At 34.9% G+C, this 13044-nt stretch overlaps 1 protein-coding gene across 4 annotated transcripts in view; it reads left to right on the forward strand.

Annotated features, from left to right (window-relative positions):
• STAG1 (stromal antigen 1) overlaps positions 1-13044 on the forward strand; it is a 434108-nt gene that overhangs the window by 337851 nt on the left and 83213 nt on the right. For all 4 annotated transcript variants that reach the window (XM_029214246.1, XM_029214245.1, XM_029214243.1 and 1 more), the window contains exons 13-14: positions 1180-1287; positions 4249-4363. In XM_029214246.1, coding sequence (XP_029070079.1) covers positions 1180-1287; positions 4249-4363 — 223 coding nt within the window. The remainder of the gene's footprint in view (positions 1-1179; positions 1288-4248; positions 4364-13044) is intronic.

Below are 13044 nucleotides of genomic sequence, written 5' to 3' on the forward strand. Positions count from 1 at the left end.
GTGGACTCTCTACCAGAACTTCCCCAAAACAACAAGTTAAGTCACCTTTAACATCCTGTTATACCATCTTTAAATTCTTTTTCTCTGCATCTGTTAATTCTTCTTTTGGTATAGATTACTTTCCTTTCACTTATGAGCTTAGATTACTGAGATATCTTGTTAAATTTTTTTTCCTGTGAGTTTAACTTTATCCTGAGGGTATTAGCTAATTGAGTTGATGATATACATGTAATTAAGTGAAGAGGTTAAAACTTAGGCCTTGTTGAGAGGGGGAAAAAAGTGTACTTTAAAAAATGCTTCTGTCTGTCTCCCATCCTTGATATTCAGCTCTTTTTCATTCAGAACTAAAGTTTCTCCCTTATACTATGATGCAGCTACCTTATTCTGCTGCAAAGGTCATTCTAATTTATATTTGTCAGATCCCTCGATCTCCTCCTAACCTCTAGGCATCTCCAGAGAATGAATTTATACCCCTACATCTTGTCAAGAACCTGTATAGCCCAAGAATTCTGTAGTCATCTAGTCATTAATCTATAACCCTGTCAGACATTTTTAATCATGTTAATAATCAGGAAATAGATGTTCCCTCTTTGGGAAAAAAAATACTTAAAGATACATTCCAGCAAACCAAGAAAAGGTTCAAACTTTAAGAATACATGAATAGAAAGGTGGGAAATTTGTGTTAATAGAGGAGTGGTTATGACTAGTGAATCCATTTTACATAGAAAGAAGACTAAATAGTATTGTAAATATTGTGATAAACTATAATTTAAAATAGACAATTCTGGAAAGAGTTACATAGTACAATAATAATTTAACTCTGTAAAACAGGGGCAAATATATGACCAGTGCCTATTAACAAAAATCTTATGCACATTTAAAGAAACTGAGCTAAACTGGGCTAATATATATCCCAAGGTACTAATACTCATTGTCCATAGGTGTGTATGGGAAGAAATGTGGACATTTTATTTTCTTGTGTTATCTGTATTTTCTGAATTTTATATAATAATTAAGTGTCTTTTATAGTTAAAGAGAAATATTTTCAAAGTCAGACTAAAAAGAGAGGAAAATAAAGTCAGCATGCTTGAGCTTTTATAAAGAACCTTACAAAATGTTAATCAAGGTAGAACTGACAGTAAATATTTTTGGCTCAGTGTTACTTTCTGAATTTTTCAGTGGAAGTGAAGAAGCTCTTTCCAATGAAGACTGTGAAAATGTTTACCACTTGGTATACTCAGCACATCGCCCTGTTGCTGTGGCAGCTGGAGAATTCCTTCACAAAAAGTGAGTTAATTCTCTTTGAAACCAGGTTCCACTTTCATATGTTGTTTTGTCGTTGTTTTACAGTTAATGAAAGAAAGTAATAGTGACTGAAAACAGTGCTAGAAGTGACCATTGCCCCAAGTTCTGGGGGTTATAATATTCTCACACCTACGTGCACATCATGAATCACATCCCTGAGAATGATGTCCCTTGTGATATATTCCTTTGGCCTGAAATCTAAAAGGATGGTTCTCAGCTAGTCAGCTTAGGCGTGTGAGTGGAGAAAGGAGAAGTGCTTGAAGTTTATAAAGACTCCCCTAAGTAACTGATATTTTATTTCACCAAATTTTTTTCCCCTTTAAAATTCTGAGTTCTCATCTTCTCAACATTGGTAATTTAAATATCCTCAAAACGCCTCCCAAGTTTTCATTTTTCTCCATTCTGTCAGGATGAGGATTATTTTAATCAGTAATCCATAATGATGCTAAAAATTATATATGCAGTTACAGTTTAAAAGCAAAATCTCATCTATTTTTTTGACAAAGCATAGCGCTAGTGAGAGTTTATGAATATAATTAAACATTCTTATGAAATATATTTTTGATCATGGTCTACTGTATATGTTACATAATTTATTAGTAGATTAATTCATTCTTAAAATGTAAACATATTCTTGGGCAAGGGGACGTTTTGCTTTGTTTTTGTTTTTGTTCATAGATTTAACTTAGTGACTTTGACAGGTGAACCCAGAAGTCCATTACATGTTGTGATTTGTAATTATGCTAAGCACAGATGTAAATCATGCACTTGGCAACTGTTGTACATGGATGATTAACTTTGATAATGAGCAGGCCTGGCCCTCCATCCAGCATCAGCAGCTCAGTGCTGCAGCCACAAACTGCTCTTCACTTAATGGTACCTCTCAAAGTGAGAAAAAGTTGTTTCTATGTGAAAAATCTTTAAGAAGGAAGCTGGCTAATAGGGCATGCTGATAATGAAAGTGAGGAAGAAAGTCAGAATTTTTAGGCATGACTTTTAAAATAAGATATTGACTTTGCCAGTGACTCTGACATCATTGGCTAATAAAGAATAATGCTATTTCCATATTTATCTTGAGGTGTTGTCTATCACAAATATCAAGGGTATACTGTAGTCTTCCCTTCCTTTTTTATTGTATTCTAGTAATAAATTCTACTCTATTCTCTACTTAACTTTTCAAAAAGCTTTGTGTTTTTTTAGAAAGAATTATTGCTTCTATAGTTTCAAAGAAAAGATAGACTAAAAAGGCTGGTCAGCTACAGAATAGAGGCCATAAACTGGCAGCACTGTAATCAGAAAGAGCCTTTGGATATATTTAATTTTATTTGTATTGTGTTTTTGTAAGGTTGAAACACTTGCTAAAGAATTTTAAATTATAATATTTTACGTAAAAATTGACAAATGTAAGCTGCCATTATTTTTTATTTCTTTGTGGAAAGGAAGTCAATTCCTATGCAAATGAAAGCTTCACTTCATAAGCTTGTTTTATGCCCCTGCCCTGAAAATATTCAGTTTGAGAACTTTTGATTCTTAATGATCTCTTTCAGCATTTTCCCACCATTTAATATTGTGATCTGTTAAAATCTTAACAAGTAAACTGTAGACTAGCCCCAGAATTCCACGATAAAGTTTAAAAAAAAAAAAAAATGTGTGCATGCACATAGACTTAGTCTGTTTTTTAGTCTAGTGTATTAAGCTATACCAAGCATCCAAAAAATGGTAAAATGTATCTGAAATGAATGTTTTAATGTCATTGAAAATTCTACATTTTAATATTAGAAAAATTAAGCTAATTACTCAGTGCCTTATATACAGTGAATGCAGTTATTTAAATTTGTACATTTTAGTGTAAAGGACCCTCATATTTTCCATTTGCCCCCCACCTCTGAAAGCCACCCAAATAAGCTTTCTCTTAAACCAGTCTGATAGCTGTGCAGATATAGCTTCAAGATAATACTCTAGTCTTCTATACCCCCGCCATATACTTTCCCCTTCCCTCCAAAAATACTGTTTCTCAATACTCATTTTCTGCTTGAAATTGGTTTATATTTTATGTCACATGAAGTTTTTCTTATTTTATTCAATTATTTAGCCTTTCATCTGAGAGGCCTACTATGACTTCCATGTCTAAACTAGCACTCTATATTCCTATTCCTAGACCGTTGTATTTCCTTGTAACACCTGAGGTGGTATATATTGATCTACTGTTTATCTCCAACCACTAGAGTGAGAGCTCAATGAGAATAGGGATTTTTTCTTTGTTCAGTATTATATCCCTTTTACCTGGAGCAATACCTGGGAGTAAGGCACCTTGAGTAGTCCTTAAGTTTTGTTAGAATAAGTCTTCTTAGCAAATTAAAATTTTCAAGTCATTTCTTTGCCATATTCTAGAAGTTTTGCCACTAAGTAGTATTTTTATAAATTTAATGTTTCTTTCATTTTACTCAATACTGTTGGGTTGTTGAATACTGTTTCTAGGTAATAGGTTAGTAAACAGAAGATAGTGGAAGAAGTAAATCATGATTAAAAGTCTGAATTTTTACCATTATTGCTGGAGCCTTTGGTTAAATTCTACAATTACATGACTGTAAAATGGATATTTAAGAAAATAGAACTCTATTTAAAATTACATACTTTAGTATCTGTCATAGAGAATAAAAAGTTTATGTTTTTCATAAAGATTTGAACATTGATTAGCCATCAGTAAAAAAAGCTTTCTTTTACACTTTATGTATAGTTGAACTGTATGAAATTGTTTAGATCTAACCACTTTTTTGACCTATAAAAACATCAGTTACATACTTGTGTTGAAACAAATCAGTAACCTGATCTCTAATACTGTTTTCTTCTTTTAACACTGAAATAATTTATACATTGAAGGAAAAGACTAAAATTCATATCCATGTAAATTTGTAAAGTTCTTGTTTTGTTACTTATTTCCAGGCTATTTAGCAGACATGACCCACAAGCAGAAGAAGCATTAGCAAAGAGGAGGGGGAGGAACAGTCCAAATGGGAACCTTATTAGGATGCTGGTTCTTTTCTTTCTTGAAAGTGAGGTAAATTTTTAACATAATTCTTTATTTTGTTTTAACATTAGATTACATTTTAAATAAAATTGTTTAATTCATTGTAATTAATGATATTTTTTAATCAAATGAAGACAAGCCTGTTTCTTACAAATCTGACTCCATGGATATTTTCTTTGTCTTTTTTTTTTCTGGTTTTTTTTTGGCTGTGCCACGTGACTTGTGGGACCTTAGTTCCCCAACCGGGGATTGAACCAGGGTCCACGGCAGTGAAAGCCTGCATCCTAACCACTGGGACCACCAAGGAATTCCCTGCCTCCATGGATTTGATTTTATGATTATGGAATCAGTACTCTACCTTTTGTGGGAATATGTATGCAGGTGTGGATTAACACTGAATATAGGCTAGCAATTTTTAAAATTTTATAGTATTGCATTGTAATACTACATACTTTTTATTGTTGCTTTTTTTTTTTCTTGAATTTTTGCCCATGCCTTTTAAATTATATTATTTAGGGAATTCCCTGGCAGTTCTGTGGTTAGGACTCTGTGGTTTCACTGCCGAAGGCCCAGGTTCAATCCCTGGTCAGGGAACTAAAATCCTGCAAGCTGTGTGGCATGGCCAAAAAAAAAAAAACCACATTATATTATTTAAACAGTTCATGAACATTGTCAGGCTATTAAAACCATTAGTTTTATCTTGTTTGAAAATTATGTTATTTAAGGAGAAAGAAAAATATGAATTTAGATGTAAATTAGTAGTTGTACAAATCCACAGTAGTAATTCCATGTGACATTTCCATGTCAGTTTATCAATTAAACAGTTAACATCCATAACATATTATCTGTCTAAATCTGTTTGCGCAAGTGAACTTTGTTTTGCCCACTTAAATGTTCTTTGATATTAGAACTGTATTTCCTACTGCTGGTATGACATTGGGGGAATGGCAAACTAAACCTAAAGACCCCCTGAATGAACAAACTTGTTGGCTTATAAGTGACTGGGAACAGAGTTGCAAAAAGGGTGGCGAAAATCTGGAAATCTAGGACCCTGAACTTTACTTGGGGAAAGAGTATTTTTGGTTTGTATTGGAATGTCCAGGAAGAAGAAAAACTTGAGACTGTATGCTCAAGTTTGAAAGTGCTGGAGAAACTCTGTAGGAATGAGGAATAGAGAGACAAACAGGCAGTCTATAAGAAAATTAAAATCAGAGAGAGATGTAAGAACTTAGTGGAAAGAGTGGCGTTCGGGCAAAGCAAAGCCAGAAAAGTGGTAAAGTGGTGAAGGAATTCCCGGTATCTTTTAAGTGAGTTGGGAACAGATAGAGAAAGAATAAAGTCAGAAACAAAACCAGTTGGAGAGTTGCGTTTGATTAAAGGACGTGTTTAAGAATTTAAGAACAGTGTTTTAAATGTGTATACAGATTACGTGGGATCTTCTTAAAATGCCAGTTCTGATTCAGTAGCTCTGGGTTGGGGTCTGAGATGCTACCTTTCTAACAAGCTCCTAGGTGATGTTTATGCTTCTGGACCAGAAGTCCAGGGACCACACTTTCCATAGTAAGGGTTTAAAGCATTATTTTCTTAACAAAGCAAGTGTGGATATATTATGGAGTAAAATACAGATGTTTGTGAATGTTTAAGGTAAAACACTAAGTACTTAATAAATATCACACTTGTGGTAGACGATTCAAATTAAATCTTTAGCCCTTTAGGCTTTAAAGAAATGGAATTAAAAGTATTTTGCAACAATCAAGTCATATTTAAAAATTTGACTTTAACAGCAACAGTAATTTCAAAATTTGATAGGGATGAGACACATATATACTATTTAAACTGCTGAAAAGTTTAGGGAATATGATGATCAGGCTGCTTTAAGTTGATTATTAATTGAAAGAAAATGTTTTAGATCTCTGAAAGCCCAAGGACTTTACTTTTTGATATATTAAAATCCATAAGTAGTTAGTTTTACACAGTTTCATCTTCTATATAAAGCAATAATTTGTGATGTGTATTACTGCTCTGTATTTCAAGTGGTACTGCTGTTTCATGTGTTTGCTGCTGTTTACTAAAGTGTTACAAGAACATTAAAATATATTTCCCAGTTCTCCTCTGTGGCATTCTTGTCAGCTGCAAAAACAACTGCAAATCATACTTAAGGGTTTCTTGTGTACACCTGGAGCTGAATGCTTATTAAAGCCATATTCTTACAATACGGTGGGATTCTGATTGTCTTATTCTGAATTCCTCTTGTTTTACTGTAATGTGTGTTTCAGTAATATTTTAGACTCATAAAAAGTTGAATTGAAAGAGACCTTAGAAATCATAAAGTAGAATAAGTCCAGCTTATAGATGATTACTGATCAGTTAACTAGAATTAACTGAATTGAAAATCATTCCTATTCCTTTGTTTTACTAGGATGTTAAATAGTAACATTTTAGTAATAGGATTCTAAAATGTTGAATTGAGAGAGGTTTGTAGTCCATGGACTAGTAGTCCTCTTTTATATGGGAATTATAGGTGAAATGATGGAGATTAAGAGATCTGCCTAAACTAGTTTTTCTTTCCTTTTTAGTAGTCATTGGTTTCAAGTGAAAAAATACCTTGTGTATTTGAGATACATGCCATATAGTAGGATAAATGGTACTTGCATGTGATGAGTCCATATTTCCCTATATGTAGTGTGACCATAATACTTCCTGTACAAACTGTGATGCTTTTCAGAGTGACAAGGATGCTATTAATAATTATTCCAAAGCACTAATCATAACCCAGAACATTTCTGGACAATCTAGAAGTATGGTAACTGTCCTTCTAGGCATATGGAATGATGAGGTGCATTATGACAGTAATTTAAGACAGAAAGTTAACATATTATTGATATAACCAGGAAATTTCCCCAGAGTATTAACTTTTGGGGGTTCTTTTTTAATATGTTCTTCAAGCTTCACCAGTAACTGGCTCTGCTTCTGCAGAGAATAAAAGCCAATATAACAGTATTTAGAAATTTTAGGCTTAATAATTTGGAATGGTTATTTGCACTGTAAATGATTTTCCATAAAAGGAATAAATATAAGATTCCATTATACAGTGAACTCCTTTAGTGTATTTAACTATTCGACAGAGAAGTGAGCAGGGCAGAAAAAACATGAGGTAAAATATTTATGAGCAACCTTGAAGCCAATTAAAGATAAATGGTAACACACCCAGAAAATTGTAAATAAAGTCACCAGGAAAATGAGATTAGTTTGTTATATATGGGATTAGAGGACACCCTATAAAATAAATTATACTTAGATATAGCAAGGTAAAGTTCACCTAGACAATAAATATAATTTTAATTTATGTTATATAATTTATACATAAATTTTAATATAATTCTGATTATCTGTTTGCTGTACAATGACTCTTTCTCCATTAATGAGCTACCTTTTTTGTTCATCTAATTCCCAAGGAGTACAAAGAATGCTTGCAAATGCCTGATTTTCATGCTGCTTTTATGAAATTATGTTACGAAAAACTGCGTTTAGAAAGTAAGCTTTTGTGTTGTTGTTAGGGTTCCAGATCCTTTTTTTTAAAAAAATAAATTTATTTATTTGTTTCTTTATGGCTGCATTGTGTGTTCGTTGCTGCCGCAGGCTTTCTCTAGTTGCATTGAGCAGGGGCTTCTCTTGTCGCGGAGCAGGGGCTTCTCTTGTCGCGGAGCACGGGCTCCAGGCACAAGGTCTTCAGTAGTTGTGGCGCACGGGCTTAGTTGCGCCGTGGCATGTGGGAGCTTCCCAAACCAGGTCTCGAACCCGTGTCGCCTGCATGGGAGGGCGGATCCTTTTTTTTTTTTCAACATCTTTATTGGGGTATAATTGCTTTACAATGTTGTGTTCGTTTCTGCTGTATAACAAAGTGAATCAGCTATAAATATACATATATCCCCATATCCCCTCCCTCTTGCATCTCCCTCCCACCTTCCCTATCGCACACCTCTAGGTGGTGACAAAGCGTGGAGCTGATCTCCCTGTGCTATGCAACTGCTTCCCACTAACTATCTGTTTTACATTTGGTAGTGTATATATGTCCATGCCACTCTCTCACTTCGTCCCAGCTTACCATTTCCCCACCCCGTGTCCTCAAGTCCATTCTCTGCGTCTGCGTCTTTATTCCTGTCCTGCCCCTAGGTTCTTCAGACCCTTTTTTTTTTTTAATTCCATATATATATATGTGTGTTAGCATATGGTATTTGTTTTTCTCTTTCTGACTTATTTCACTCTGTATGACAGACTCTAAGTCCATCCACCTCACTACAAATAACGCAATTTCATTTCCTTTTTATGGCTGAGTAATATTTGATTGTATATATGGGCAACATCTTCTTTATCCATTCATCTGTCAATGGACACTTAGGTTGCTTCCATGTCCTGGCTATGGTAAATAGTGCTGCAGTGAACAATGTGGTACATGACTCTTTTCAAGTTATGGTTTTCTCAGGGTATATGCCCAGTAGTGGGATTGCTGGGTCATATGGTAGTTCTATTTTTAGTTTTTTAAGGAACCTCCATACTGTTCTCCATAGTGGCTGTACCAATTCACATTCCCACCAGCAGTGCAAGAGTGTTCCCTTTTCTCCACACCCTCTCCAGCATTTATTGTTTCTAGATTTTTTGATGATGGCCATTCTGACTGGTGTGAGATGATATCTCTTTGTAGTTTTGATTTTCATTTCTCTAATGATTAATGATGTTGAGCATTCTTTCACGTGTTTGTTGGCCATGTGTATATCTTCTCTGGAGAAATGTCTGTTTAGGTCTTCTGCCCATTTTTGGATTGGGTTGTTTGTTTTTTTGTTATTGAGCTGCATGAGCTGCTTGTAAATTTTGGAGATTAATCCTTTGTCAGTTGCTTCATTTGCAAATATTTTCTCCCATTCTGAGGGTTGTCTTTTGGTCTTATTTATGGTTTCCTTTGCTGTGCAAAAGCTTTGAAGTTTCATTAGGTCCCATTTGTTTATTTTTGTTTTTATTTCCATTTTTCTAGGAGGTGGGTCAAAAAGGATCTTGCTGTGATTTATGTCATAGAGTGTTCTGCCTATGTTTTCCTCTAAGAGTTTGATAGTGTCTGGCCTTACATTTAGGTCTTTAATCCATTTTGAGTTTATTTTTGTGTATGGTGTTAGGGAGTGTTCTAATTTCATTCTTTTACATGTAGCTGTCCAGTTTCCCAGCACCACTTATTGAAGAGGCTGTCTTTTCTCCATTGTATATTGTTGCCTCCTTTATCAAAGAGAAGATGACCATATGTGCATGGGTTTATTTCTGGGCTTTCTATCCTGTTCCATTGATCTATCTTTCTGTTTTTGTGCCAATACCATACTGTCTTGATTACTGTAGCTTTGTAGTATAGTCTGAAGTCAGGGAGCCTGATTCCTCTAGCTCCATTTTTCTTTCTGAAGATTGCTTTGGCTATTTGGGGTCTTTTGTGTTTCCATATAAATTGTGAAATTTTTTATCCAGTTCTGTTCAAAAATGCCATTGATAGTTTAATAAGAGTTGCATTGAATCTGTAGATTGCTTTCGGTAGTGTAGTCATTTGCACCGTGTTGATTCTTCCAATCCAAGACCATGGTGTATCTCTCCATCTATTTGTATCATCTTTAATTTCTTCCATCAGTGTCTTACAGTTTTCTACAAACAGGTCTTTTGTCTCCTTAGCTAGGTTTATTCCTAAGTATTTTATTCTTTTTGAGCAGTTCCTTAATTTCTCTTTCAGATTTTTCATCATTATTGTGTAGGAATGCAAGAGACTTCTGTGCATTAATTTTGTATCCCGCTACTTTACCAAATTCATTGATTAGCTCTAGTAGTTTTCTGGTAGCATCTTTAGGATTCTCTATGTGTAGTATCATGTTATCTGCAAACAGTGACAGTTTTACTTTTCTGATTTGGGTTCCTTTTATATCTTTTTCTTCTCTGATTGCTGTGGTTAAAACTTCCAAAACTATGTTGGATAATAGTGGTGAGAGTGTGCAGCCTTGTCTTGTTCCCGATCTTAGTGGAAATGGTTTCAGTTTTTCACCATTGAGGACGATGTTGGCTGTGGGTTTGTCATATATGGCCTTTATTATGTGGAGATAAGTTCCCTCTCTGCCTACTTTCTAGAGAGTTTTTATCATAAATGGCTGTTGAATTTTATCGAAAGCTTTTTCTGCATCTATTGAGATTATCGTATGGTTTTTATCCTTCACTTTGTTAATACGGCGCATCACATTGATTTTCCTATATTGAAGAATCCTTGCATTCCTGGAATAAACCCCACTTGATCATGGTGTATGATCCTTTTAATATGCTGTTGGAGTATGTTTACTAGTATTTTGTTGAGGATTTTTGCATCTATGTTCATCAGTGATATTGGTCTGTAGTTTTCTTTTTTTGTGCCATCTTTGTCTGGTTTTGGTATCAGGGTGACGGTGGCTTCATAGAATAAGTTTGGGAGTGTTCCTCCCTCTGCTATATTTTGGAAGAGTTTGAGAAGGATAGGTGTTAGCTCTTCTCTAAATGTTTGATAGAATTTGCCTGTGAAGCCATCTGATCCTGGGCTTTTGTTTGTTGGAAGATTTTTAATCAGAGTTTCAATTTCAGTGCTTGTGATTAGTCTGTTTATATTTTCTATTTCTTCCTGGTTCAGTCTCAGAAGGTTGTACTTTTCTAAGAATTTGTCCATTTCTTCCAGGTTGTCCATTGTATTGGCATATAGTTGCTTGTAGTAATCTCTCATGAACCTGTGTACTTCTGCAGTGTCGTTTGTTACTTCTCCTTTTACATTTCTAATTCTGTGGATTTAGGTCTTCTCCAATTTTTTCTTGATGAGTCTGGCTAATGGTTTATCAATTTTGTTTATCTTCTCAAAGAACCAGCTTTTAGTTTTATTTATCTTTGCTATTGTTTCCTTCATTTCTTTTTCATTTATTTCTGATGTGATCTTTATTTCTTTGCTTCTGCAAACTTTGGGGGTTTTTTTGTTTTTCTTTCTCTAATTGTTTTAGGTTTAAAGTTAGGTTGTTTACTTGAGATTCTTCTTGTTTCCTGAGGTGAGATTGTATTGCTATAAACCTCCCTCTTAGAACTGCTTTTGCTGCATTTGTTTATAGGTATATTTTGATTTCCTCTTTGATTTCTTCAGTGATCTCTTGGTTATTTAGTAGCATATTGTTTAGCCTTCTTGTGTTTGTACTTTTTACTGTTTTTTTCCTGTAATTGATATCTGGTCTCATAGCAAAGCGGTTGGCAAAGATACTTGACACGATTTCAATTTTCTTAAATTTACCAAGGCTTGATTTGTGACCCCAAATATGGTATATCCTGGAGAATGTTCCATGAGCACTTGAGAAGAAAGTGTATTAGGTTGTTTTTGGATGGAATGTCCTGTAAATAACAAATCCATCTTGTTTAATGTGCTATTTATAGCTTGTATTTCCTTATTTATTTTCATTTTGGGTGATCTGTCCATTGGTGAAATTGGCGTGTTAAACTCCCCTATTATTATTGTGTTACTGTCGATTTCCCCTTTTATGGCTGTTAGCATTTGCCTTGTGTATTGAGGTACTCCTATGTTGGGTGCATAAATATTTATAATTGTTATATCTTTTTCTTGGATTGATCCCTTGATCATTATGTACTGTCCTTTGTCTCTTGTAATAGTCTTTATTTTAAAGTCTTATTTTGTCTCATATGAGAATTGGTACTCCAGCTTTCTTTTGATTTCCATTTGCATGGAATATCTTTTTCCATGCCCTCACTTTTAGTTTGTATGTGTCCCTAGGTCTGAAGTGGGTCTCTTGTAGACAGCATATATACCGGTCTTGTTTTTATATCCATTCAGCCAGTCTGTGTCCTTTTTTTTTTTTTTTTTCTTTTTTGCGGTACACCGGCTTCTCAGTGTTGTGGCCCCTCCCATTGCGGAGCACAGGCTCTGAATGCACAGACTCAGCGGCCATGGCTCTTGGGCCCAGTCGCTCTGCGGCATGTGGGATCCTCCCGGACCAGGGCACGAACCCGTGTCCCCTGCCTCGGCAGGCGGACTCTCCACCACTGCGCCACCAGGGAAGCCCCAGTCTGTGTCTTTTGATGGGAGCGTTTAATCCATTTACATTTAAGGTCATTATTGATATGTGTGTTCCTATTACCATTTTTTAAATTATTTTGGGTTGTTATTGTAGGTCTTTTCCCTCTCTTGTGTTTCCTGCCTAGAGAAGTTCCTTTAGCATTTGTTGTAAAGCTGGTTTTGTGGTTCTGAATTCTCATAGCGTTTGCTTGTCAGTAAAGGTGTATTTCTCAGTCAAATGTGAATGAGATCCTTGCTGGGTAGAATAATCTCAGTTGTAGGTTTTTCCCTTTCATCATTTTAAATATGTCCTCCCACTCCCTTCTGGCTTGCAGAGTTTCTGCTGAAAGATCAGCTGTTAACCTTATGGGGATTCCCTTGTATGTTATGTGTTGCTTTTCCCTTGCTGCTTTTAATATTTTTTCTTTGTATTTAATTTTTGACAGTTTGATATATATGTGTCTTGGCATGTTCCTCCTTGGATTTATCCTGTATGGGACTCTCTGTGCTTCCTGGACTTGATTAACTATTTCCTTTCCCATCTTAGGGAAGTTTTCCAGTATAATCTCTTCAGATATTTTCTCAGTCCCTTTGTTTTTCTCTTCTTCTTCTGGGACCC

This window comes from Monodon monoceros, unplaced genomic scaffold, assembly GCF_005190385.1.
Source record: "Monodon monoceros isolate NGI ecotype Baffin Bay Population unplaced genomic scaffold, NGI_Narwhal_1 Super_Scaffold_11, whole genome shotgun sequence".
Taxonomy (NCBI): domain Eukaryota; kingdom Metazoa; phylum Chordata; class Mammalia; order Artiodactyla; family Monodontidae; genus Monodon; species Monodon monoceros.